The sequence below is a fragment of the Oncorhynchus gorbuscha genome, linkage group LG14 (assembly GCF_021184085.1).
Source record: "Oncorhynchus gorbuscha isolate QuinsamMale2020 ecotype Even-year linkage group LG14, OgorEven_v1.0, whole genome shotgun sequence".
In the NCBI taxonomy this organism is placed as follows: domain Eukaryota; kingdom Metazoa; phylum Chordata; class Actinopteri; order Salmoniformes; family Salmonidae; genus Oncorhynchus; species Oncorhynchus gorbuscha.
The window spans coordinates 70504853-70531430 of NC_060186.1; the positions used below are offsets into that span (position 1 = coordinate 70504853).

The window sequence follows — 26578 nt, forward strand, 5'->3', positions numbered from 1 at the left end:
CACTTAGGAGACACTCTTATCCAGAGCAACTTATCCAGAGCAACTTACAGGAGCAATTAGGGTTAAGTGCCTTGCTCAAGTGCACCTCGACAGATTTTTCACCTAGTCTGCTCAGGGATTCAAACCAGCGACCTCTCAAATACTGCCCAATGCTCATAACCGCCAGGCTACCTGCCTGTTAATGGTTTGGACAGTGGTTTGACAGGATTGAGGAAATGGGAGTAACAATCAGGATCTCAAAATATTCCAAGCAAACATTTTATTTTATTCAACAGTCATTGGTGAACATTGGTGATTCCACTTATCAACCATGTAATTATTATAATCGGGTGTGCTAGATTAGATTCAGAGTGAAAACCTACAGGATGGTAGTAGCTCTCCAGGAAGAGTGTTAGAGAGCCCTGCAGTTGGCCCTGACAAAATGAACACAGAACATCAGACAGGTCCCATTTCATTTATTGGGTCAAAAAGAGGAGTGTTAAGGTAATTAAAGTTGTCATTAAAAACAGTACAAATCTCATGTTAACATTGACACTAAACAGAGCTTCAAGAACTGTTCTAAGACTATGTTAAATAGTCACCATTTCTCAGAATAACATCAGTTCATGGTTTCAACTCCATGATCAGAATATTAAAAAAAGGGTAGTTTAGGCACTTTTCAACTCATCTAGATTCTAGCCAATCTTTCATCAGATCACCAACAGTAACAGAGCAACAGAAAGCATGCAGTGCCATTTTAGGATTTGTCTCCTTAGTTAACTGCCACAATTAAGTCTCATTCAGATACAAGTAGTTGAAAGACAGATTAGGCTCCCCTCTCATTCCATGACAGGTTAAGCATGAAGTGGGACATGTTGTCCCAGCTGATAAAGCATATCAATTTATTTATTAGTGTTGTGTACAATAAAAACACTTAGGTGTCGAAAGAAATTTAACAACCACAGGCCTACGCAAGAGCACTCAACCTTAAAACAAGCCTGTGTGACCCTCATCACTCACCAACTCAGAAGTCTCTTCTCGACAGTGGCCTTCTGAACCGTCATCACATGAACCTCGTCCCCAGGCTCAATTGCTACCACATAGAGAGCTGGCTGTGTGGACGAGATTATGATCACCCACGCAATCCTTCAGTCAACATTCCATATCTTGCTTACAACCTCACCTAGAAGAGCCCTGGTCTACATACACGAACCCACCAATATACCGGCTGCACTCAAGTCTCTGACACGGAACCAGCAATTAAAGATTAAAAGGTCATGAGACATGTAATTACGATACACATGGTGCAACAGACAAAAACACACGACACATAACGTGACAAGACCGGGGATCAATGACTCACACATGATTAGACAAAGACAATAGACAAGGATCCGATAGATGATCAACTTGAGTTTGGAATAGTGATTAGTGACTAATCAATGGTTGGAATAGTGACTAATCAATGGTTGGAATAGTGACTAATCAATGGTTGGAATAGTGACTAATCAATGGTTTGAATAGTGACTAATCAATGGTTTGAATAGTGACTAATCAATGGTTTGAATAGTGACTAATCAATGGTTTGAATAGTGACTAATCAATGGTTTGAATAGTGATTAGTGACTAATCAATGGTTTGAATAGTGATTAGTGACTAATCAATGGTTTGAATAGTGATTAGTGACTAATCAATGGTTTGAATAGTGATTAATGTGACTAATCAATGGTTTGAATAGTGATTAGTGACTAATCAATGGTTTGAATAGTGATTAGTGACTAATCAATGGTTTGAATAGTGATTAGTGACTAATCAATGGTTTGAATAGTGATTAGTGACTAATCAATGGTTTGAATAGTGATTAGTGACTAATCAATGGTTTGAATAGTGATTAGTGACTAATCAATGGTTTGAATAGTGATTAGTGACTAATCAATGGATGATGCAAGCAGGGAGAGGGTAGTGGAGGAATTAGTGAAAAATAGTGGAAGCAAATTAAAGCAAATTATAGTGCAATATAGGAATCCATACAATAGTCATATTTAGAAAGTGCCAAGAAATCAAGACTATACTTACTAAAGCATCACCATGCAAAGAAAATAAAGCAGCATTTAACCAGGTGTTCCTCATACCCCTGTACCAGCTAGCACAAAACTAAGGCAGTAACCTGAAACAGTCATACTTACGCATTCAACACCATTCAAACATTAAATGACTAATTGGTAACCCCTCCCATGGGTAAAATGGATTCTCCAGTATCAATCTAAATCAAACATTCACCAGCTGCTCTCTATGCGTGTGCCTGTTTACGGTCATAAAGGGATCAATTATTTATGTAACGAGCAAAACCACCATTGAAATATACTTCCATAGCGGAGAAGACACGTGAATCCTGAAAAGCTTTTTACTGAGAATTCATATGCCAATATTAAAATATCTAAAAACATGCGAAACCCCCAAAATCTAAAGTCCTCGTCATCAGAGCACAGGCTACTGAAGCAGGGAAGACAAGTACACTCAAGCAGTGGGAGCATTGTGACGACGTGGCCATCCAGTAAACCAGCTAGCTATGCCATGAAACGACAACGTCATGTGATCCACAGGTCCCATTCTGGAGGTTAAAGGTCATTCTTAAAGTCAGGAGGTCCATAACTGGGCCGTCCCTCCACTGCCCATCTGTAAAGGTTTCCATGTCCTTTTGACATAGTCAATGTCCTAAGAGCAAGTACCACAACCCTCCACTCCTCTCAGAACATAGGATTCTTCACAGAGGAATTGCAGCGTCCACTGGGTTTCAACTAAACTATGCCTCCGCACAACATTAGTATAGAAGTTACTATCCATAGAATCAACAGGTGCAATAGGGCCACTGACTCCAGGAGCGGACCCACAGGAAGAGATGCCTCTAGTTTGAATACTTCAGCGCCAGCTAGAGGAGAAAGAAAGTCTCATCATTTTCACATTCTAGCTCATTTCCCCTGAAATAAAAAGGTATTTTCTCTTTGATGGGCCACTTTAAAGCATTCTAGGGCCTAATAGTTTTAGATGACCAATGTCATCCAATTACATAAACATTGAATGAGTTAATTACCTGTGTATGTTCTCATCAATGAGAGTGTTACGCCGGTATACTTATAATGCCTCCTCTCCAAATGAAGAGTTTATTAGGAGGATTGATTGGCTCACAATTACTGTAAAACCTAATGGTATGGGGGTGTTGGTAGCCCTCTGGCTCTCTCATTGGGTAGGTATTCTAGACAAGGTCAACTACACAGCATAGTGTGGAATGATACACACTTCATAATACATGTTAAGTAGCTCACACGTCACAAGCATGGCTGGACCAAACTCAGAGGCTGAAATCAAACTTTCGCCCAACTGTCTGTGGTGTGTTAGCGTGTGTCTGTGGTGTGTTAGCGTGTGTCTGTGGTGTGTTAGCGTGTGTCTGTGGTGTGTTAGCGTGTGTCTGTGGTGTGTTAGCGTGTGTCTGTGGTGTGTTAGCGTGTGTCTGTGGTGTGTTAGCGTGTGTCTGTGGTGTGTTAGCGTGTGTCTGTGGTGTGTTAGCGTGTGTCTGTGGTGTGTTAGCGTGTGTCTGTGGTGTGTTAGCGTGTGTCTGTGGTGTGTTAGCGTGTGTCTGTGGTGTTGATATTTAACAGCGCAACGTCTCACCTTGTGGGCAGTGTCTGCAAACTGCTGGGCTTTGTGCATCAGGTCTACTGTCTTGTCCTCGGCACGGCCCAGTCTCTCCCCACGCTCCTGCAGAGCCTGGCTTGCCCTCTTGACTACACTAGCCATACTGTCCCCTGGGGGGCGCTGCCCACTGGGACTTGCTCTGTGACCTGCTGCACAACACACAGAGAAACAGAGAGACAGAGACAAAAACTGGTCATGACCACACACACCAAAGATAGGATACCAAACAGGTATAACATTATGTTACAACATCCAAGAGACAGAATCAAAATGTCGATCTAGCCATCTTTGCTTTCGTTTATTCTAAACTAATGTTTGTCGAGAGAGAGGTAAAAATCTGTAGGGGGGGCTAGATCATACCACCTGGACTGGTCAATTTAGGAGAGAGACTGCCCTACATTTTCTGTTGATCTGCATCTCTATGCCCTGCTACTGCCTGGCACCTCTCCCTGTGCCACACACACACCACACACGTCAGTTGGTTCCATGAGGAGCCGCGTTTCTTCTCAGTCTCCCTACCCCGCAGACTCAAGGCTAGCCTTTGTTATTTTAGCAGGAGGTTTGGACACAAAGTCGCCAGTCAGCTAGCCGCAACCTCATAGAAGAGCCATTCTCTACTGTAGCGGAGAGAGGTGTTACAGAGGACAATTGACAAAACCATCCATCGCCTGAGAGAGGATTATAAAGGAGAATATAAAGGATAGAGCCATAGGCCTACCACTAAGGTTTGTCCTTATATTATTGACGGTTGTTTTGTCCCCTTACCTCCAGCCTGAGGACTGCTTTGTTTTGAAACCATCCCCTTCTTCATGCGGTTGAAGAAGACCTTGCAACGGTAGATGACCAGATTCACAGTGCAGGCATCTGTTAGAATAACACCCAATGAGACTGATAAAAGCTGTATCATAACCATGATCAATAGGGCAAATAGACAGTACAGAATCAAACAGGGAATTGGAGTCCATGCCATATCATGAGGATAAAAAACTCCTACAGTCTCAGAATAATGCAAACTGATAGCTGGTCAATATTGCACCCTAACACTTCCCCCTAGGTCAATGCACATCGATCTGCAAACATGGAAGGGTTAGGACCAAGGGGAAGGGAGTGAATTGTTAATGACTTTTGACAGACTACGCTTCTCCTTTCACACCCCTTTACCTCCTGTGAGTTTGGACTGACAGTTGACAAATTCAGTCTGGCGGGGCCTGGGACCCACTGTGCTCTTCCGTCTAGCCTGGGCCCCTGGACCTCCTCTTTGGCCCCCTTGGGATCCTGGGCTAACCTGGGCCCCTGGACTAGCTCTCTGGTCCTTCTGCTGGTCTCCAGCTGGGCTAGCCAGGCCACCAGGGACCCGCTCCTTGCCCTCCCAGTAAGTCTGACAGGCGTGGTACATGATCTGGATGAAGATGCACTTCTCTGCCGCTGAGCTGGCCACCCATTGGTCAAAGGCGTTGTCGAACACCAGGTCAAACTCTGGGCAGTCCTGTGGGAGATTACAGAAGGGTATACAGATGAGGGATACGATAGAGAAGTCACAAGACAGTAGAGGAGAATAGTGGACCAAACCAATCACCCAGAAACACATGGGTCAGAATGCTGGTGCTCCAATCCCAATTCAACCCTTTATCCATCAAGATCTGATTGCGATTTGGGGGCTAATTAGACTAGTAGAGCCACTGATTCTCATCCATTCTGCTTTGGGAAACTGAACATGGCAGAGGGGGCTAAGGAGAGAGGAATGAAATGGATGTGTTTGGGATACAGGACTTCCAGAGGATCTAGGCAGTACAGGCTAAGATACACAGAAGAAAGAAAAAAAACACCACACAGAATATCACATCTATACCATCTCTATGATGACGTCACCTTGTTGGGGTCGATGCCATCGACCTGGCGGAGCTGCTCCACGCTCCACTGTGACCTCCTGGTGAAGGAGGCAGAGCCTCCAAACTGCTTGACCTTGGTGATGAGGAGCTGGGCTGGTCTCTTATTGGTCACTGGGGGATTAGGAGGGGTCATCGGTTAGAAATATGAAACCAAAGCACAGTCATATAATGTAAAAATATCAAAGTAAATCTACACAGTACTACAATGAAGACAGGATATAAAGAAGAGATTTAAGATTCACTTTCCACTACTAAACGTGTGTTTGATTTTTTACAAACATTGGACACACACAGGACCAGTCACCATCACAGATCAACAAACAGACCGCCAATGCCCATTCTTCTTCAGTGGATTCTCTTGTTCAAACGATATGAGGGGTTGTAATGGGGGAGACTGGCAGTGCCAGCTGAGGACACTAGTCACTCTTCCGTCAGTGGTGTAATTGGGACGGTGTGAAGAGTCCCTCGAGGGACACTGGGGCAGTGAATGCCCATGACTCTGGGTGACTTCATCACAGTAACAATAGCTACTATGGATGGAGAGTGAGTGACACTGAACATCTAAATAATATGCAAGTGATCCTTCCTGCTCAATTATAGGATCCATGTCCTCTGACAACGTCAGACTCAGTGGTATTAGATAGCCAGCATCACAATGTCCTGACTGCAACACAATGAATACCTCTGCATCCTTCCAGTCAGATAAATCCACCATGAGATGGTTAAAAAACGTAGCCTTTTAATCCTGAACAAGAGAGTTGTTTATATACACAGCAGATCAACAAGTCCTGGATTTAAAATTCAAGTCACAATGGTCCCAGCTGAGAGAAATATGTTACAGGAGCCTACCTGACAGACAGATGTATGTCATAGAGAAATATGTTACAGGAGCCTACCTGACAGACAGATGTATGTCATAGAGAAATATGTTACAGGAGCCTACCTGACAGACAGATGTATGTCATAGAGAAATATGTTACAGGAGCCTACCTGACAGACAGATGTATGTCATATATTCTCCCTTGCCTCCAGTGGGAAGAAAGGGAACCTTTTTCCTTTTTCTCCTCTTAACCTCCACAGCCACTAGTATCCTCTCATCCCGGGGGGCAAACACTTCCCTGTTGATAACTGACTGGATATTCATAGTGATCTGGGAGTAGGATAGCCAATAGACAAAACAGATTGATGAAGGAAAATATTGAGTATTTTACTCGTGAGTCACATGCTTAGTGTATGGTCTTCTAAATGAATAACATCGTATGTGAAAGGTTAGCTACACATTGGTTAAATCACATTAGCTGGTGTATCAAAGATTTGTTTGTATTCAATTACTGGGAGTTACAGGGTACTTAGTGTTTAGTGTAGCGCAGATAATTCTTCATGGAGCAAAACAAGAATTTATTAAAATAACATTTTCTACATTCAAAACCGACACCTGCAATGGGCCACTTACGAGACCCGTGTTTCCGTAAATGAAGGACAAAGACGGTGTCGCCAAAGTGTTACACCAAGCAGTACCGATCCTGTATCTCCTAGTAATGGATACCAAAACTCTTCGGTTAAACCACATTATCTGGTGAAACAATCTGTATTGTAGCTAGTGAAAGGTAAACTGCACACCTGTTAAGAGTGGGAGACGCATTAAACTGATTAAAATGAATGTGTCATGGGTCCTCTTTATTAGTTTCAATTTGATTACATTTATCATCATCAAAATCCCCAAATGCTTTATCGATTATTATTTAGTAACCCTCGACATACAACTAAGAGAGAATCAAGTTGTATGGTATACAATACCTTTTTTGTTGTTTTACTCCACCAAGATGCAGAAACAGCTGATTACCAAACGACTCGTATAACTGTCAGGCTGCCACCTCTAATCAACCGTCACAAGGTTTACAATCCGAGTTCAATTTCTACTCCAGAGCATTGAGGAGAAGGTGACTCTGTCTGGAGACCATCCCATTTGAACAAGTTAGAAGTCACGTGGGGAAAATGATTTATTGGGTTGAATCTCATACAAGAATGATTTTAATCTTGGTTTACCATCATTCTTCATAGGCTTACTCTTTGCAGGTTGCTTTCTCAGGAATACATTAAACAGGAAATCAGCAGCAAAAACAATAGCAACGGCACCCTCACTCCTGGTTTGGTAAATATGATTGTGCTGGATAAATGTATTCACTCTCCATAGACAGCTATGCATGTAAGGATCCATCAAAAGGGTTGTTTTATTATTATTTGTTTTTTTTATGTTTTGAGGCTATATAGTGTTTGTTTCCAAACATTGGAGTAACACAAGCTTATATTTTAGTGTGACAGTTGAACTAGGCTCATGAGACATGTATAAGTTATATTCTTCAAGAATCCGTGGGTACATATCATTCATTTAAAAGTGTAAAAAAATGATGTAGTTACCGCTGATTGCCTCGTTAAAAAGTTGAATTTGCCACGACACTATTTCCAAAGCTCACTGATATGGCTCGTCTTTATTTATTCAAAAGTAGGCCTAATGTTGAATGCACGGAGACTACAGACAGACAGCTGTAGAGATATAGTTTAATGTAAAACAAATGGTTTACCAAGGTTAAGCACCACGTCATTCATTTGAAGAGGGAACGGGGAAAAATGGTTTCCACTAGTTACCACAGCCCAAAAGTCGAAATTGGCTATCGTAAAAATGTATGAAAACAAAAATGTGCTTAATTTAAGGTTAGGTTTGGGCATAAGTTTAGCAGGGTGGTTAAGGTTCGGTTTTGAATCACATTTTAAGAAGATACATTTTTAGAAAAATGCGTTTTTTTACTTTGTGGCTGTGGTAACAAGTGGCGACCGTTAAAAAGAGTGAGCATGAGTGGATCAGACAGTGAGTGGAGAAGAGACATGACAGAAAAATAGTGTCCTCTGGTGGAAGGCAAAAGGCAATATGGCTGAAGGGTGGACGACCCACAACACAATCACAATTACATTTCCTTAGCACAGGAGGTTGGTGGCACCTTAATCGGGGAGGACAGGCTCGTGGTAATGGGTGAAGGGGGACGGGCTCGTGGTAATGGGTGAAGGGGGACGGGCTCGTGGTAATGGGTGAAGGGGGACGGGCTCGTGGTAATGGGTGAAGGGGGACGGGCTCGTGGTAATGGGTGAAGGGGGACGGGCTCGTGGTAATGGGTGAAGGGGGACGGGCTCGTGGTAATGGGTGAAGGGGGACGGGCTCGTGGTATTGGATGTAGCGGAATTGGTGGAATGGTATCAAATGGTTTCCATGTATTAAGCCATTCCATTTGCTCCGTTCCATCCTTTATAAGCGTCCCCTCAGCAGCCGCCACTGTTCCCTAGGTTACAGTACTTCATTTAGTCTTCAATTACAACTCTATGCGAAATTAAGAGAAGACATCGATGTCACTTACACGTTATGGCACATGAATGGGTCAATTGTATCCTAAGGACGATGAACCTATCATCTCTATGAGTGTAACAGTGACAACATCCCACTGGGCACACACTGGTTGAATCAATGTTATTTCAAAGAAATTACGTTGAACCAACGTGGAATAGACGTTGAATTGACGTCTGTGCCCAGTGGGACGACATGTAAACAAGGATATGCCGAATCAAGGAGAGAACCATGGGTAAGACTCACTAAGAGGTTTCTCAATACCCTTTCATACTACAGAACCAAGCTATGCTGTGTTGTACTGGCCTGGTCTGGTTATGCATCCGCCATAGCTGTTAGAACCATGCTAGAAAGGACAATGTGAAAATAAAATATCTGTGCCAGCACAGTTTGATTTGGATCGGCCCTATAGTGGGAACCAGGTGTTAGAGCAAAGGCATTGGGATGACAGAGTAGAATACCAAGCAATCTGACAGTCTGATCTAACAAGGAAGGCCTTCAAACACATCTGAGGAGAAATGAAATAGCTAACATTCACAAGACAGTAAAAAAAAAACTTCTGAGTTTACACAAATCATATTTTTAAAAACTCTGCTGAGTTTACACAAATCATATTAAAAAAACCTCCTGATGGCAAGCTTTATTCTGGCAGAGATCTGATGTAAGTGATGTCATTCGATGTTAGTGTAACTACTTTGCTAAAAGCTTTTAACAAATGAGCCTGCATGCTGTAATCCCTCACTAACAGCAATTTTTTTTTAACCTTTATTTAACTAGGCACGTCAGTTAATTAAGAACAAATTCTTATTTACAATGACGGCCAAACTTGGACAACACTGGGCCGATTGTGCGGCACCCTATGGGACTCCCAATCACGGCCGGATGTGATTCAGCCTGGATTCAAACCAGGGACTGTAGTAGCCCAAGCAAAGCATATTTCTCCCTGTCTATGTACATACTGCATGCTATGTTTTCATTTTTACCCACATCATTATTGATTCTAATAAAGTATATTGTATTAGTACAGTTTATTATCCTGTCCTCTCCAATGCAACTCTCTTTAGTTACTTGGATGTAAATAAAACATGTTGCATGGGTCCTTCATGCCTGTTTTCCTCTTGTTTTACTGATATGCTGTCTGTTTGTTGCCTGACTAGAAAGTTACTGCGTTATGTGCAACATGTCAGCGTTAGTAATACAAACGGATATAGTAGTGCTCTGTTGGATCAAGACAATTCGCAGCAGAACTAAAACAATTCTGTGGTCTTCTGATGGATGGATCAGCCAAGAGACCGAACCTGCCATTAGGTTATGAGACATAAGCAAATAACTGTATTTGGCAACTTTGCTCAAGTTGTCTACTCAACATTAGCATCTTTCCATCATCCCTTATAGAAATGTTCAGTTAGTTAGTTAGTGTAAACATGGTACCTCAACATATCATCATCATAGCAGTACAGGTAGTCTATAGAGCTACATTCTATTTACTCTACCACATGCTCAGGTCCAATGACCTCATCCAAGCAGCATTAACCCTAGCCTGGTCAAACCAGACTGAACGGAAAAACTATGTTTAACCAGGCTACTTCAAACCTTCTGCAACAATCCACTTTAGTCCACCTAACGGGTTGAAATCAAATGATGAAACCAAATGGGTTTCAATGTTCTGAGGGATGGATTTGGATGTAACACTCAACAGGCTAAACATCTAAATGAGTGTTGATGCTGGGAGTTGTGAGAGGAGAGGTTGGGCTAGAGGCATGGCTACAGTTTCAGGAGTCACACACACCCACTCAAAGCTGTGTCCGACACCAACACAGTCAATGCCAGGTCCAAGATAATGAACACTGACAGATGCTTGGTCCTAGAGGCATCATTTAGTCACAGGAAAGAGGAACAGTCTTCGTTGAGTTTGGTGTGTGTCTGGGGGGTAAAGTCTTCAATAAACCCACAGGGTGGGTATATGAGGAACAGTCACTATTAGGACCATAGGGTAAAGGGTACAGTCTTTGACGGGATGACCACAGGCTGGCCACAGGCTGTGAAGTGGTCTCTGATACACAGTTATGTCTAATCGGTCTGGTCGCAAATCTTTGTGTGTACACTGGGATACTATTATATCTGTTGGGGGAAAGGGAAAAATAGGGTGTGTGTCTCCCTCTGTGTGTGTGTGTGTATCTGTGTGTGTGTGTGTGTGTGTGTGTGTGTGTGTGTGTGTGTGTGTGTGTGTGTGTGTGTGTCTGTGTGTGTCTTTCTGTGTATGTGTGTGTGTGTGTGTGTCTCTCTATGTGTGTGTGTGTCTCTCTATGTGTGTGTGTGTCTCTGTGTGTGTCTTTCTGTGTGTGTGTGTGTGTGTGTGTGTGTGTCTCTCTCTGTGTGTGTGTGTGACTCTGTGTGTGTCTCTGTGTGTGTATTTCTGTGCGTGCGTGTGTGTCTTTCTGTGCGTGTGTGTGTGTGTGTGTGTGTGTTTTGGCTGTGGGTTAGGATAACTCTGGGTTATCCTCAGAGAGCTGAGTGGGATACCCCTGTCTATACATGAAGGTGAGAAGAAACAGTGCCACGTCGTGTGAACACCAATAGGCCGTGTGCGAGGTCACAGCCGACCAATAGCGGCTCTCCACCATGCCTTCTCGCAGCTCAAAGTCAATGCGCCTCTCCAACTCCACTGTAACACAAAGAAAGACAGAGTTAAAACAAACACTTGTAATACTAGCCATAGATACTGTAACCAAACAGAATTAGAAAAGAGAATAGGAAAAGGACATAGTTCATAGTAAAGTTCACTGCTGGTTTCCCATAACAATATGATGGAGCATACCTGGGTTTTTCAAACACTTTATATACTAATACTTGATTTAGCTTGAGTTTGTTTGTACTTTTGGTTATGTTACAGGGCAGAGTTTCTACATTTCCTCATTATGATACAGGTTTGGTTATGTTACAGGGCAGAGTTTCTACATTTCCTCATTATGATACAGGTTTGGTTATGTTACAGGGCAGAGTTTCTACATTTCTTCATTATGATACAGGTTTGGTTATGTTACAGGGCAGAGTTTCTACATTTCCTCATTATGATACAGGTTCGGTTATGTTACAGGGCAGAGTTTCTACATTTCCTCATTATGATACAGGTTTGGTTATGTTACAGGGCAGAGTTTCTACATTTCCTCATTATGATACAGGTTTGGTTATGTTACAGGGCAGAGTTTCTAGATGTCTTCATTATGATACAGGTTTGGTTATGTTACAGGGCAGAGTTTCTACATTTCCTCATTATGATACAGGTTTGGTTATGTTACAGGGCAGAGTTTCTACATTTCCTCATTATGATACAGGTTTGGTTATGTTACAGGGCAGAGTTTCTACATTTCCTCATTATGATACAGGTTTGGTTATGTTACAGGGCAGAGTTTCTACATTTCCTCATTATGATACAGGTTTGGTTATGTTACAGGGCAGAGTTTCTACATTTCCTCATTATGATACAGGTTTGGTTATGTTACAGGGCAGAGTTTCTACATTTCCTCATTATGATACAGGTTTGGTTATGTTACAGGGCAGAGTTTCTACATTTCCTCATTATGATACAGGTTTGGTTATGTTACAGGGCAGAGTTTCTACATTTCCTCATTATCATACAGGTTTGGTTATGTTACAGGGCAGAGTTTCTACATTTCCTCATTATGATACAGGTTTGGTTATGTTACAGGGCAGAGTTTCTACATTTCCTCATTATGATACAGGTTTGGTTATGTTACAGGGCAGAGTTTCTACATTTCCTCATTATGATACAGGTTTGGTTATGTTACAGGGCAGAGTTTCTACATTTCCTCATTATGATACAGGTTTGGTTATGTTACAGGGCAGAGTTTCTACATTTCCTCATTATGATACAGGTTTGGTTATGTTACAGGGCAGAGTTTCTACATTTCCTCATTATCATACAGGTTTGGTTATGTTACAGGGCAGAGTTTCTACATTTCCTCATTATGATACAGGTTTGGTTATGTTACAGGGCAGAGTTTCTACATTTCCTCATTATGATACAGGTTTGGTTATGTTACAGGGCAGAGTTTCTACATTTCCTCATTATGATACAGGTTTGGTTATGTTACAGGGCAGAGTTTCTACATTTCCTCATTATGATACAGGTTTGGTTATGTTACAGGGCAGAGTTTCTACATTTCCTCATTATGATACAGGTTTGGTTATGTTACAGGGCAGAGTTTCTACATTTCCTCATTATGATACAGGTTTGGTTATGTTACAGGGCAGAGTTTCTACATTTCCTCATTATGATACAGGTTTGGTTATGTTACAGGGCAGAGTTTCTACATTTCCTCATTATGATACAGGTTTGGTTATGTTACAGGGCAGAGTTTCTACATTTCCTCATTATGATACAGGTTTGGTTATGTTACAGGGCAGAGTTTCTACATTTCCTCATTATGATACAGGTTTGGTTATGTTACAGGGCAGAGTTTCTACATTTCCTCATTATGATACAGGTTTGGTTATGTTACAGGGCAGAGTTTCTACATTTCCTCATTATGATACAGGTTTGGTTATGTTACAGGGCAGAGTTTCTACATTTCCTCATTATGATACAGGTTTGGTTATGTTACAGGGCAGAGTTTCTACATTTCCTCATTATGATACAGGTTTGGTTATGTTACAGGGCAGAGTTTCTACATTTCCTCATTATGATACAGGTTTGGTTATGTTACAGGGCAGAGTTTCTACATTTCCTCATTATGATACAGGTTTGGTTATGTTACAGGGCAGAGTTTCTACATTTCCTCATTATGATACAGGTTTGGTTATGTTACAGGGCAGAGTTTCTACATTTCCTCATTATGATACAGGTTTGGTTATGTTACAGGGCAGAGTTTCTACATTTCCTCATTATGATACAGGTTTGATTATGTTACAGGGCAGAGTTTCGAGATGTCTTCATTCCAAGAAGGTTTTCCGGGCCACTGTGCTCTGGCTTCTTGGTTGTATTGCCAGGTTACTGTTAAAGCACTTTGGGGCTAATTGAGGTAAGACAGTAATTCTGCTCATAGATGACGCATGTACAGTATGAATTACACATTGACACATCCAGCCCGAATCAGGACGTTTAAAAAATACTTAGTATTTGTCAAAGTATGTCTTTAAGGACTTTGGGCACTGACCAGCCAGGCTAATAGACTGCAATTTTTACCAGCCCAGGTCCAAAATCTGTGCCATGCGATAATTGAAAAGACAACATTTCACTAACCGTTGGGGTGGTTGGACACATTTTCTACTAGCCTGGTCTGAAAAGTACTAGCCACGGGCTAGCTTGATTTCCATCCCTGATACGTACATGTGGTGTTGTCCAGGATAGCTGAGGTGGACCGAGATATGGAGGACTCTATTTCCCTTGTCTCCTCTACTACAGGTAACTTCTCTAACTCTGTAGCCACACCCTCCTCTCCTGATATGGCATTATCCACCTCCAAGACCCCGCCCTCTGAATCGGAAGGCTCCTCCTCCACGTTGCCCACCTGACCACTTGAGCGTGAGAAGCGGGAGAAGAAGATCCCGCCAATGCCTTTCCCGAGACTGGCCGCACCTGCCGACATGGAGAACACAGCGAAACTCAAAGACAGACACACACACACACATACAAACACACAAACACACAATCACATTGAGCAGCACAGCACAACACATATCAATCAACTAATGTGTCTTCACAGATATAGGCAGGAAAACACAATAACATTTAAATTGTACATAGCACACCCACGCATTTACAAATAATTACCTTCGATTTGGTCCTACACTGCAAAGTGTTCTTTAAAAAAATATGATCTAATCCTGAATAAAGGAAATATAAGGAATCAGAGGTCCTCTAGTGTCAATCCCTGTGATAAGACTTAATTGCTCTCCCTTGATTTGTTGAGGCTGTGTTTTCTGGACAGTGACTCAGCTATGCAAAGCTACTTCTGTTTCAGCAAGATCAAATGACATCTTTCCACAAAATGACATATATACAAAAGTATGTGGACACCTGCTCATCGAACATCTCATTCTGAACTCCTGGGCATTAATATGGAGTCGGTCCCGCCCTTGACTGCTATAAAAGCCTAGACTCTTCTAGGGAGGATTTTCACTAGATGTTGGAACATTTTTGTAGGAACTTGCTTCCATTCAGCCACAAGAGCATTAGTGAGGTCGGGCACTGATGTTGGGCGAATAGGCCTGGTTTGCAGTCGGCATTCCAATTCATCCCAAAGGTGTTCAATGGGGTTGAGGGCTCTGTGCAGGCCAGTCAAGTTGTTCCACACCGATCGACAAACCATTTCTGTAAGGACCTTGCTTTGTGCACAGGGGCTTTGTCATGCTGAAAAGGAAAAGGCCTTTCCCAAAATGTTGCCACAAAGTTGGAAGCACAGAAATGGTCTGGCATCCGCCAAACCTAGATTAGTCCGTCGGACTTCCAGATGGTAAAGCGTGATTCATCACTCCAGAGAACGGGTTTCCACTGCTCCAGAGTTCAATGGTGGCAGGCTTTGCACCCGAGGACAGACAATTTTTACGCACTACGCTCTTCAACACACTACACTCCGAGGCGGAGCCTTTGTTGCTCCTAGACATTTCCACTTCACAATGCCAGCATTTACAGTTGACTGGGGCAGCTCTAGCAGGGCAGAAATTTGACGAACTGACTTGTTGGAAAGGTGGCATCCTATGACAGTGACACGTTGAAAGTCACTGAGCTCTTCAGTAAGGCCATTTTACTGCCGATGTTTGTCTATGGAGATTGCATGGATGTGTGCTCAATATAATACACCTGTCAGCAACGGGTGTGGCTGAAATAGTCAAATCCATTCATTTGAAAGTGTGTTCACATACTTTTGTGTATGTGGGTGGGTCTGTCCTTGACTGAACCCAAACAGCCCACTCTCTCCACTACGACCTAACAGCCCACTCTCTCCACTACGACCTAACAGCCCACTCTCTCCACTATCACCTAACAGCCCACTCTCTCCACTATCACCTAACAGCCCACTCTCTCCACTATCACCTAACAGCCCACTCTCTCCACTATCACCTAACAGCCCATTCTCTCCACTATCACCTAACAGCCCACTCTCTCCACTATCACCTAACAGCCCACTCTCTCCACTATCACCTAACAAAGAAGGCGATTTCAGGAGTCCAAAATAAAAAAAACAACAACGAGATAAACAAACAGTAAAGTCTAAATAGCAAGGAGATAAAAATAAAGAACCTGTCACAGAAAGTCCCTATGTCTCTCCCTTCCTCCCCCCTCTCTCTCCGGCCCCCTCTCTCACCCATAATGCTGGCTTTCCCCAGATTTGTGATGGACTCTCCGTAGTGTCTTCGGGTCTGAGGGGGGGAGGTACAGGGGCTGGGGAGGCTCTCCGTGTCCGAGATGGATGCTCTCTCCTTCAGTGCAGGGTTGAGCAGCGTGGGACGGATCTGGTCGTACGGTGTCGGACTACATGTGTTATACCTGTACAGCCCGGTCACAATATATACATGTCATTCACAAACATGGAAATTCCTGATTCATACAACACTGCTCCAGGGGTGCTGCTCTGCCGCCGATAATTTGCTGTTCCCAATCTGTGTTTGTGTGTGTGTGTGTGTGCTGACTGTGAACTAGTATATTCAAAATAACATATTAAATCCACTACTCACCAGTGTATTTGGACAGGTGAAATGTTACTGTAGTTCTTTAAGATCAGCGGCTCCAATCGGTAAGCCTGAAAATACAGCCACGGGCATCATTAAGCACATCCATCATGCCATCAGCAATCTCGATACTGGAACCCAGAACCAAATCTTGCTGCGCTAGCTAGCTAGCCGCTTGATGTGAATCTGGAAGCGGAAATGGCAGCTGAGCCTCTACCAAAGCTCTTCCCCTTCCCCTTTCCAATCCTTTATAGGTACAGTATACTACAGTACACCATCAGTGACTGACTGCATGACTGACTGACTGTACTGTCTGGTTCAGTTGGTTGGCTCACCACAGGGTCGGTAGGATGAAAGACGTTGAAGAGACGTTGGCAGATGGTTTTGGGTAAGATGTGATCCTGAGTCACGTTGTTCCCCGGTCGGATTCCTCGTAACGCCAAGAACACGGCAAGGGGAGAACCCATGCAGAAAAAGTTCTCCACCTAGAAGCAAATAAACGGCGCAGAGAACATCAGAGGATGACAAAGGGTTCATTCCCAGCTCAGTAGGTCTGTCACGACAATGAGAAGGAATGGAATAAAGAATGTCACCTTAAATTTCAAGGCTGAAGAAGAGCCTTCAGATGACGGGGATTGCAACCCAGCAAACTGATTTTCCAAATCTCGTAACCTTTTAGACATGAATGCAACACAACATTATCACACAGCTATAAATTAACGTAAACATTTAACACTGGGGACAAATTACAGTGGGCGACTGGGTGACCACGGTGTCGTGTTCATCCGTTTGGTGCCTCATGAATATGACCCTGGCTAGTGAGTGTCTACCGACCTGAGTCGTGTGAGTCTCATCTCCTCTTGTAGTTGACGTCCCTGACAGCTTGGCCAGCTCTCTTGCATCTCCTCGGGGTCGGCCCATAGTTCTTCATGACGGAAGCGTACCGGATCCCAGCCTGTCATGATGTCGAAGGTTATGACACAACCCAGGGAGTGGGACACGATGGACACCTTGCCACTCTCCCCAAACTCAGGGTTCCGCATGCAGAAGAGGCTGTAGAGACGATTCAGCTCCTGAGTTAAACCCTTAGTGATCTACAGAGACAAACAGTGGGACCAATTAGATTTTGTGTGTGGCTAAGAGTGCTTTCTGTGAGGGACTGTTCAATGCAACACATGATAAGTGTGTGTTTGTGTGTATATGTGTGTGTGAGGATCTCACCTCGTCTCTGTACAGAGGGCTGGTGTAGTACATGATGTCCATGGCACTGCTGTTGAGCATATCCCTGAGTCCACGAACCTTGTCTGGAGTGATGGAGTCCACCGTGTCTACAACCATCTCACACACACACACACACACACACACACACACACACACACACACACACACACACACACACACACACACACACACACACACACACACACACACACACACACACACACACACACACACACACACACACACACACACACACACAAAGTCATCAACAAAGAACACATTTCAACCCGTCTGGTGAAAAGCCCAGTTCAATACAGCATGTACAGTAAACAACTGTTTTATTGTTGTCATACGGCTAAAGCACAAACAGACCAGTGGGTTCACAGGTTAAGTTGTTTGTCTTCATTACACAACAACAGCTGTTAATGCATTTACCTCTTAGAACAAATTGAAAGTGAGGTCTAAAGTAGATGTGGAAAAATATTACACAAGCACATACAATGTTACTCACATGATAAAAACAGACACCACACCCTGCAATCTATGCTACCACAGACAGCATTTCCACCACTTAGGTGTTCAATCTATGCTACCACAGACAGCGTTTCCACCACTTAGGTGTTCAATCTATGCTACCACAGCGTTTCCACCACTTAGGTGTTCAATCTATGCTACCACAGACAGCGTTTCCACCACTTAGGTGTTCAATCTATGCTACCACAGACAACGTTTGCACCACTTAGGAGTTCAATAGGTCACAAAGTGGGTATGGCCACACATACCTCCATCCAGGCACAGTTTGGACCTCCACTCCACAGGAAGGAATTCCACGTGTCCTGTGGAACGATCGGAGAAATGCTTCTCCTCCATCTTTCTAGCAGCCTCCCTCATCCTATAGACGAGTAATGACACAGACACAGATCCACATTAAGAAAAAATACATCACCAAGAATATTTGGTAATATTTCCTATGAATACCCACTTTGTGAAGCATTATACATGCATTATTAATGCATCAAAATGAAAAACATACAGTTTGTGACTACCACATGAAGCAGGTTGACAGAATGCAAAAAGTGTGCAAAGCTGTCATCAAGGAAAAGGATGGCTACTTTGAAGAAGTCTAAAATGTATTTTGATTTGTTGAACACTTTTTTGGTTACTACATGATTCCATATGTGTTATTTCATAGTTTTGATGTCTTCACTATTATTCTACAATGTAGAAAATAGTCGAAATAAAGAAAAGCCTTGAATGAGTAGGTGTGTCCAAACTTTTGACTGGTGCTGTAGGTGATAATAATTGCTCATGAACAATGGTTCCGTGAGAACCTTAGATTTAATCCTCCAATGTTTGGTATACTTTCTCATACTCTGCTCACTTTCCCCATAATATGACTATATTATAAACCTATAAATGGCATATATTATTATTATTATTATTATTGTATAAAACCCATTGACAGGGTCTGAGAGAGTTTTATACCACATCGTCACTGAGTTCCTTGTTCCTGTAACTCACATGCTTGTGTTCCTGATGATGCGGCCCTGGTCCATCTTCTGGCCAATCCCGTGCACCACAAAGACGATGTGTGTTGTTTCGGGCGGGGTGTCCTCAGGTGCTGCCTCCTCCACATAGCCACGATGGAGACGCGTCCCACTACTGCCAGCTGAGGAGGAATTAAACCAGCTCTTTTACCATATACAAGAGTACAGGGTAAACAGGGAAGGGCAGGAAGACCCACAGGAGAAAACTAACTGACAACATTATACCAGAGTTGCCAACTGAATGGTACAAAAGATCACCCATTCTCTGCTCAATAATGAGTCACTCAATAAATTGCTGGATGTTTTTACATTTTCTGTTGCTGTCATCCTATCTATTTCATATGTTGTTGTTGTTGTTGCGGATGGATGTCACTTTGTATTGAACGCCATAATTAGTATAAATAAAAACTTGAACTTGATTAGCCTACTGTAACTGTACAGTTATGTAGAGTACCAAAACAAAGTATTTCAGCAAATCCCACAAAAGACTGCTAGTTCTTAGTCAGGATCGTTATGAGATGATGAGACCTTACAAGGGGTTCATACGTGCTTATGAAAAGTCTTACAATACATTATAACCATAATAGGATGCATCGTACCTGCAGCTTTTAAGTAAGGTGTTACACACCATATTGTAGGCAGTGAAACACAGAGGATTCCTAATTCATGTCAGTGGGGAAACAAACCTTTGGAGAAGCCCAGTCTCTGGGTGACAGTGCGTGCGATCTTGGAGGTGGTGGCATCACTGTAGAGATACACCTCGTCCACACTGTGCCAGTCCACATGGCTTCGGCTCAGTTTCAAACTGTGGATTGCTGGAGGAAGACGAGGAGCAGTAATTAACACAGACCTATCGACTTCATTCCGTTCATGTGAATCTCCAGTGACGTTTGGAAAAGTCCCACTTGCACGCACTTAAACAGTAGTCGTGTTCAGTAGTTACTAAATGGAAGAAAATGGTCCCAAACAGATATGAACTTGTCCAATAAGAATTGCTTAATTTTCTTTTCTGCTTTAAAAAATGTTCCTAAGGCGTATCCTAATGAACATGACACAGCTGTCATGTATGTCGTCAATCTGCTATTTTTCCTTCCATTTTTACTATGACAGTTTTATATTCACGTTCAGGTGAACCTCTGAATGTCCACCTGGTTTCGACGGAGCTCGGCTAAAACGAGGTCAGCTGACCAGAGCTTTCTTTGTGACGCTGGCCTAAATGGTTAGACAGTACAGAAAGACAGCCTACACACAGTACAGTGACTCACTTACTGTAATGCTGAACAGTAGCCAGTGTTGTCTGTCGTTAGGTACAGGGACAATGAAAGCACTTGGGAGAAGAATATATTTTGCGTAGCCATGTGCAATGTTCTAGCTATGTTTTCTTCTTTCTTTATTCAAAGTGTTTGTTTTTGGGTACAGAACCAGTGGGGTGTGTGTTCATTCATATCCTTCACATACACCCTTCATCGACACGGTCACAACCGACGCCCCACACGGCGGCATGCCCATGTCCCACTTGCCATTGAGTCCATCCACTTTACCATCCTTGTTGTCCACTGTGGTGGTCACCACTTCAATGGTGGCATCGTAGGTCTCCCTCGTCTGGTGCCCCCTGAAACGGGCAAGGTGCTCCAGCTCGATGAGGTCACTCTCGTCTTCCTCAAGGGGAAGCCACGTGCCGTCGACGAACCACTGACCCCTCATCACGGCAATACTGTCCTGCTCTGTGGACATACAGAGGGATTACACTGTGGTTATGGTGATGTCGAAGCAACTCTATTGAATGGGCCGTATCAGTTGCTCAATCTGTGCTCTGTTTGGGACTGGCAGCCTTGTGATATAATCAGGATTAACATGACAAACAGTGAGGGAGAGAAGAATCGTCTACAGTGATAAGAATAGGCTACTCACGGTTCCAGTAGACGGGGTAACATTCTTTGTCTTTGACGTCCACTTCATAGAGACCACCTCTGACGCAAACAGCCTCAACGTTTACACTTATGGAATCCAGGTCGAGTTCATCTTTCTCCCATTCTCTGTCCCCTCCAACCTCTGCGTCCCCTGTCGCCGTCTCTGCTTGAACAGCTCCCCCGTGTGCCACATCTTCCAGTTGGGGTTCGGAACCCGTGGCCGAATCACTGGCTTCCTCTTGTTCGGTGGTGGGACTCCGACATTTGACCTTGCAGGGATTTAGTTCACATAATTTGCGGTAAATTACTTCAATTTTCAAAGAGTCGTGTCCAACAAATGGCTTCCATGTTCTCTTGTCCTCTTTGTAGAACCATCGCACTTCCTCTGGTCCCAGCTCGGTGACGACCTCCCCGCGGTGCCTGGAACTGGTGGAGCGGTTACGTTTCTTTGTAGTCACATTCCCATCACTTTCGGTGTAGTTCAGGTCGTTTGTGATATCCAAATAGTCTGTCCCCGAGTCGGGGAGAGGATGATAGCCCGAGTAAGCTTCCTCCACTAGGCCCAATAGCATGCTGTCCTGAGATAAACGGTGATCGCCTAGCAGCAGCGGAGGCAGGTGTATTTCCAAGCCGGACTGGACCGAGTCCATCTCCCCGTGTATATTCTCTCCCATCGGGTCCTCGTAGCAGGTCACAAACACATCATTGGCCATATCCCAGTCATTGCTGCTCACTGAATTATTATCCGAGCTCAGTTGACAGGAGGTCGACTTTATGTCCTTAAAATTGCTCATGACTTGACAAAAAACAACAGCCTATTGTCCAAATAAACAATATAGTCTAGCCTAAGTCCTCAACCTTATTTCTGTGCCTTTTGCTTACCTAATGGTTTGTCATAGATAGGTCCAGGACTAACGGTTTCAAAACCTTCTCCTTGCTTATTACCACAAATGCCACCATCTGTGCACCGGTTCATCCACTCTCCCAGAACTGGGCTACCGAAATTGAGACTTTTTTGAAATGATTGAAAGATAGATCTACTGGCAGGGACTCTGGGGAGGCTATCTGTTCACCTATTGTATTCGCCCTCCTATCTGCGGTTTCCTTACTACAGATGTTCGGCTAAGCGCTCCTCCCAAATGCGCGAAAAAATGCGCATGAGGTTATGTGCACAGGACACCGTAGTGACGGAAGTGCCTGCTATGGAGGATACGAATGTATTTTTTATCCACGGGTTTGATCATAAATCGGTTTATTTATCGTTAGCCAGATTAAAAATGGCAGCCGTGTTTCTAGTTATGTTGTATGAATATTCTCCTTTATTTTACATTAGTGTCATATCCTTATGTTTCGTTGTTACCGCCGCCATGGTCCTCGGCTGGTAGGTTTATCAAATTGCCTTGACAACAACATTAGGATATGGTTATTAAATGAAGGGCTTATTTTAGCCTACATATAACGTTGCTAGCTATCTGTCGTATCTGTGCCGACATGTAGAAGTCAGTCATGTTTATATTCTGTTCAGTAAAGTCAAATTCCTCCTCTTTCGCTGTAATAAAGATGGCAAAAGGCGTTGATCGTTTGACAGCACACCATTATTGCTACATTGACATCTCACGTGACAAAAATACAGTGACGCAATGTTCGGCAAGCGAGAAAATGAAACATTGTGGCGTTGGATAAACATGGGACTCCGGAAACTGGAACACGGTGACATTGCCTCTGAAGTGAACTGTAATGTTCACTTTTCTGCACTGTTGTCTACTTTATTTATTATAACATTAAAGTGGTTGGCAGAATTTTAAAATTAATTTATAATGTTCTACACAAATTGTCATACTTTTCACGAGGTTGGCTATTAGAGAGCGTTTTTTAATTATTATATATCATCCCCAGAAATGAGATGATATAAACTTTTATTTAAAAAAAATGGTGTGCGTGCAATATCAATTTGTCAAGTTGTTATGTAGGCTACTTCGAAAATCTCGTCTGATCTCTTATACACACAACATAATGGAATATCTCCATTCAAATCTTCTGTGCTGTTCCACCTCGTCCCCCCATAGGTTTGGTTTCGATGTCCCAGTGATTCTTCGTAGCTCTGATGAGACTGAGTCAGTCTTGCCTGTCCCAGAGAAGAGGATGGTTCAGGTGACCAACCCCTTTGCCCTGGAGATGGGGACCTCTGGGGTGGCCTCTGTGACTGGTAAGAGAGCATACAAGGACAGTTATAATGCAACACACAACACATCGGGCCAGATTCCTGGACCCAGATTAACCCTCCAGGTCCAAAAAGCTATTTCAATGTACATTCGGGGGAATCGGACCCATATAGTATATTGTTATATTAGGTCCATGCCCCATACTATGTTATAGGTGTGCCACCATCAATTATATATAAATGTAGATTTTACTGCATATTTTAAACTGGGTAGTTTGGGTCCTGGATGCTGATTGGATGAAACAAAAATACTTGTGTACTGTACTATTTCTGGTTGTAACAAGTTTATAATAGCAATAAGGCACCTCAGGGTTTTGTGATATATGGTCAATATACCACGGCTAAGGGCTGTTCTTAGGCACAACGCAACGGGGAGTGCTAGGACACAGCCCTTAGCCATGGTACATTGGCCATATATCACAAACCCCTGAGGAGCCTTACTGCTATTATAAACTGGTTACCAACATAATTAGAGCAGTAAAAATAAATGTTTTGTTATACCCATGGTATACGGTGTGATATACCACGGCTTTCAGCCATCAGCATTCAGAGATCTAACCACCCAGTTTATATTAAAGCAATAAGATGTGGGGGTGTGTGGTATATGGCCCAAGAACAGCGTTGCAAAGTGCGTAAGAACAGCCCTTAGCCTTGGGATATTGACCATATATCACAAAACCCTGGGGTGCCTTATTGCTATTATAAACTGGTTACCAAGGCAATTAGAGAATAAAAAATAAATGTTTTGTAATACTTTGGTATACGGTCTGATATACCACGGCTGTCAGCCAATCAGCATTCAGGGCTCGAACCACCTAATTGTGGTATATGACCAATATACCATGGCTAAGGGCTGTATCCAGACACTCCGTGTTGCGTCAGTCTTAAGAACATCCCTTAGCCGTGGTATATTGGCCATATACCACACCCCATCGGGCCTTAATCATTCAATCAACAATGAATCATTCATTATTTTCCTCCTTTCAGAGGGTGTGTCCCTGCGTCCATGCTGCCTGGAGCCCTGTGTGTTGAGCTGTTACTGGGGTTGTGGTGTCCATGCCCTCCAGGGGGCGCTACAGACCCACCAATATGGCCTCAGTAGGCTCAGCACACCACAACAGTTCCAGGAAGCCCTGCACTTCCAGTACCACCACTGCCAAAGTTTCCAGTATCCTTCACAGGGGCTATAATCTGATCATCTGTGTCATTGTTGCTTCCCTAGTTTAGTATTATTAGTACGTTTTGTACATGTGATGGTCCGATTTTATATTCAGGTTCTAGAAGATATTAATTTCTCATGTTATGTTTATCCTTTATGATATATCCCAAGTTTCATTGATGTATTATGATATATCATGATATTTAATCATTGTGATATTTAGATGTTACACTAAGATTGAGGATGGATGGAATACATGCAAGGCAAATTCATGTCTTTCAGTTCAGTTTCATCATGTATTTCACCCCTTAACCAAAGCCTCAGTATCAGTGGAGAGAACAGAGAGGAGCACTACAGCGAGATGCCAGCTGAACTGAGGATCACCGATTTTGGTCATTTGCCACGGGAACGTTATCCCCTGGTGGCTCTCCTCACACTGGCTGAGCCTGAAGCCAGGGACACATACAACATTGTGAGTATGACTGTCATGGTAACACTTGAACATGGGCAAGCTGGAAGTAGAAGCCTAAATGTTGTTGTCCATTAGTTGACTCCAGTTAGGAGAGGGGTGGAAGGGTTAGGGGAACATAATGAAGGAAAATAAATGAAAACAATAAACACCCCGGTAGAAGGTGTGCTCAGAAAGTTTAACAGTACCTTCTCTGCGTGGGTGTTGTCCTCCTCTCTCTGGTTCAGGCCGCCAGTGTCACCATAGTCCATATTCCAGATGACAAATACAGCCTGTCGGCACGGATCCTGTTTCAATACCTCCTCACGGCACAAGGGAACATGTATGAGTTAAAGGTATAGCTTTGTTTCTTTATTCATCCAGTCCCATTGAAACAGGAATATATGTTTCTATGAAGTGGGCAAGGGCTCAGTGAGATTACAGTAGCCTGTCATTACCTTCTTCTGATATTTCATTGTGTTCCATTATCCATACTAGCTTTCCACTTAGAATGCAGGCCAATATATTGCTTTCTTCTTAGTGGTATACGATTGTAGATATTGAAATACATTTTTGGCTGTTAAGAGCAAGTCTGATGCTGGCAGTTGACATTCTCATAAATGCAATGGTAACTGTTGTGTTTCCTCCTCCAGTCACTCTTTATGTCAGCTGAGAGCATGGGGTTGTCAGGGGCGACTGACCCCGCCCCTAGCACAGAGATACCACCAGAACGACAGGAAAGAGAGCATGGAAAGGAAGAGAAGACACCAGGAATGGAAGATGAAGAGGAGTGGTCACAGGAGGGAAAAGCCAAAGACTGTGTTGTGTGTCAGAATGCACCTGTTAACCGTGTTCTGCTACCCTGCAGGCACGCCTGTGTGTGTGACGGCTGTGTCCATCACTTCCAACACTGCCCCATATGCAGAGCTTTCGTATTGGAGTCGTTTGCCCTGTTCCACAATTCCCCTATGGGGGAGGAAGAATGAACTGTGATGTAGCAGGTCAATGTCATTAGAGTAGCTGTATGTATGGTGGCCAGGATGTGCATGAGCATTATCACTATAGGTACTGGTCCAATACAGATATAATAGTACCGTTTCATGGGAATCAGTGTCTATCATAGAATGGATGTGATATGGTTTTACGCCAAAGTAATCTATTGGACATTTCAAACTGTTGTAGGGCTGTGAGCATATACATTTTATCACGTTGATAGTTGTGTTGTAAACTATTCCTTGATCGATTTGTAAACAATGTATGTAGATATGGAAAACCTATTTGTTTTTATGTGTAATGTATAGATGTATTTTATTTATTATTATCAATATACCATACATTAAGTTGTTTCTCTTCTTCTGAGCATTGATCAGACATTTTTGGGAAATTGGCAAAGAAGCCAAACCCGACATCACAGCTTTATCGAGG

The 26578-nt window shown here is 43.1% G+C and overlaps 3 protein-coding genes across 7 annotated transcripts; 1 reads left to right on the forward strand and 2 right to left on the reverse strand.

The window, feature by feature from the left end:
• Positions 1-440: 440 nt before the first annotated feature.
• LOC123995364 (syntaxin-binding protein 6-like) lies at positions 441-7553 on the reverse strand. 3 transcript variants are annotated; one of them, XM_046298914.1, is made up of 7 exons: positions 7359-7553; positions 6552-6711; positions 5542-5672; positions 4834-5158; positions 4438-4536; positions 3649-3818; positions 441-2908 (listed from the first exon to the last, which is right to left on the reverse strand). In XM_046298914.1, exons 2-7 carry the CDS (start codon positions 6703-6705, stop codon positions 2885-2887), a joined length of 903 nt encoding a protein of 300 aa, XP_046154870.1. In that variant the 5' UTR covers positions 6706-6711; positions 7359-7553; the 3' UTR covers positions 441-2884. The 3 variants fall into 3 exon arrangements, with proteins under 3 accessions (XP_046154870.1, XP_046154869.1, XP_046154871.1); XM_046298913.1 differs by having other exon boundaries at positions 3649-3821; positions 7359-7539; XM_046298915.1 differs by lacking the exons at positions 6552-6711; positions 7359-7553 and adding an exon at positions 6411-6447 and having other exon boundaries at positions 3649-3821.
• A 3834-nt stretch (positions 7554-11387) lies between these two features.
• On the reverse strand, positions 11388-22859 carry LOC123995365 (phospholipase DDHD1-like). 3 transcript variants are annotated; one of them, XM_046298917.1, is made up of 13 exons: positions 21327-22859; positions 20957-21139; positions 20102-20230; positions 19390-19537; positions 18651-18760; positions 17869-17975; positions 17482-17741; positions 17241-17319; positions 16983-17132; positions 16654-16718; positions 16284-16465; positions 14306-14554; positions 11388-11620 (listed from the first exon to the last, which is right to left on the reverse strand). In XM_046298917.1, the coding sequence occupies exons 1-13, from the start codon at positions 22117-22119 to the stop codon at positions 11436-11438; spliced, it is 2640 nt and encodes an 879-aa protein (XP_046154873.1). In that variant the 5' UTR covers positions 22120-22859; the 3' UTR covers positions 11388-11435. The 3 variants fall into 3 exon arrangements, with proteins under 3 accessions (XP_046154873.1, XP_046154872.1, XP_046154874.1); XM_046298916.1 differs by having other exon boundaries at positions 20936-21139; XM_046298918.1 differs by having other exon boundaries at positions 11419-11620; positions 14487-14554; positions 20936-21139.
• LOC123995368 (cell growth regulator with RING finger domain protein 1-like) lies at positions 22490-26505 on the forward strand. The gene is made up of 6 exons (XM_046298920.1): positions 22490-22706; positions 23392-23531; positions 24534-24714; positions 25030-25177; positions 25402-25509; positions 25807-26505. Exons 1-6 carry the CDS (start codon positions 22528-22530, stop codon positions 26137-26139), a joined length of 1089 nt encoding a protein of 362 aa, XP_046154876.1. The 5' UTR covers positions 22490-22527; the 3' UTR covers positions 26140-26505.
• The last annotated feature ends 73 nt before the right edge of the window (positions 26506-26578 follow it).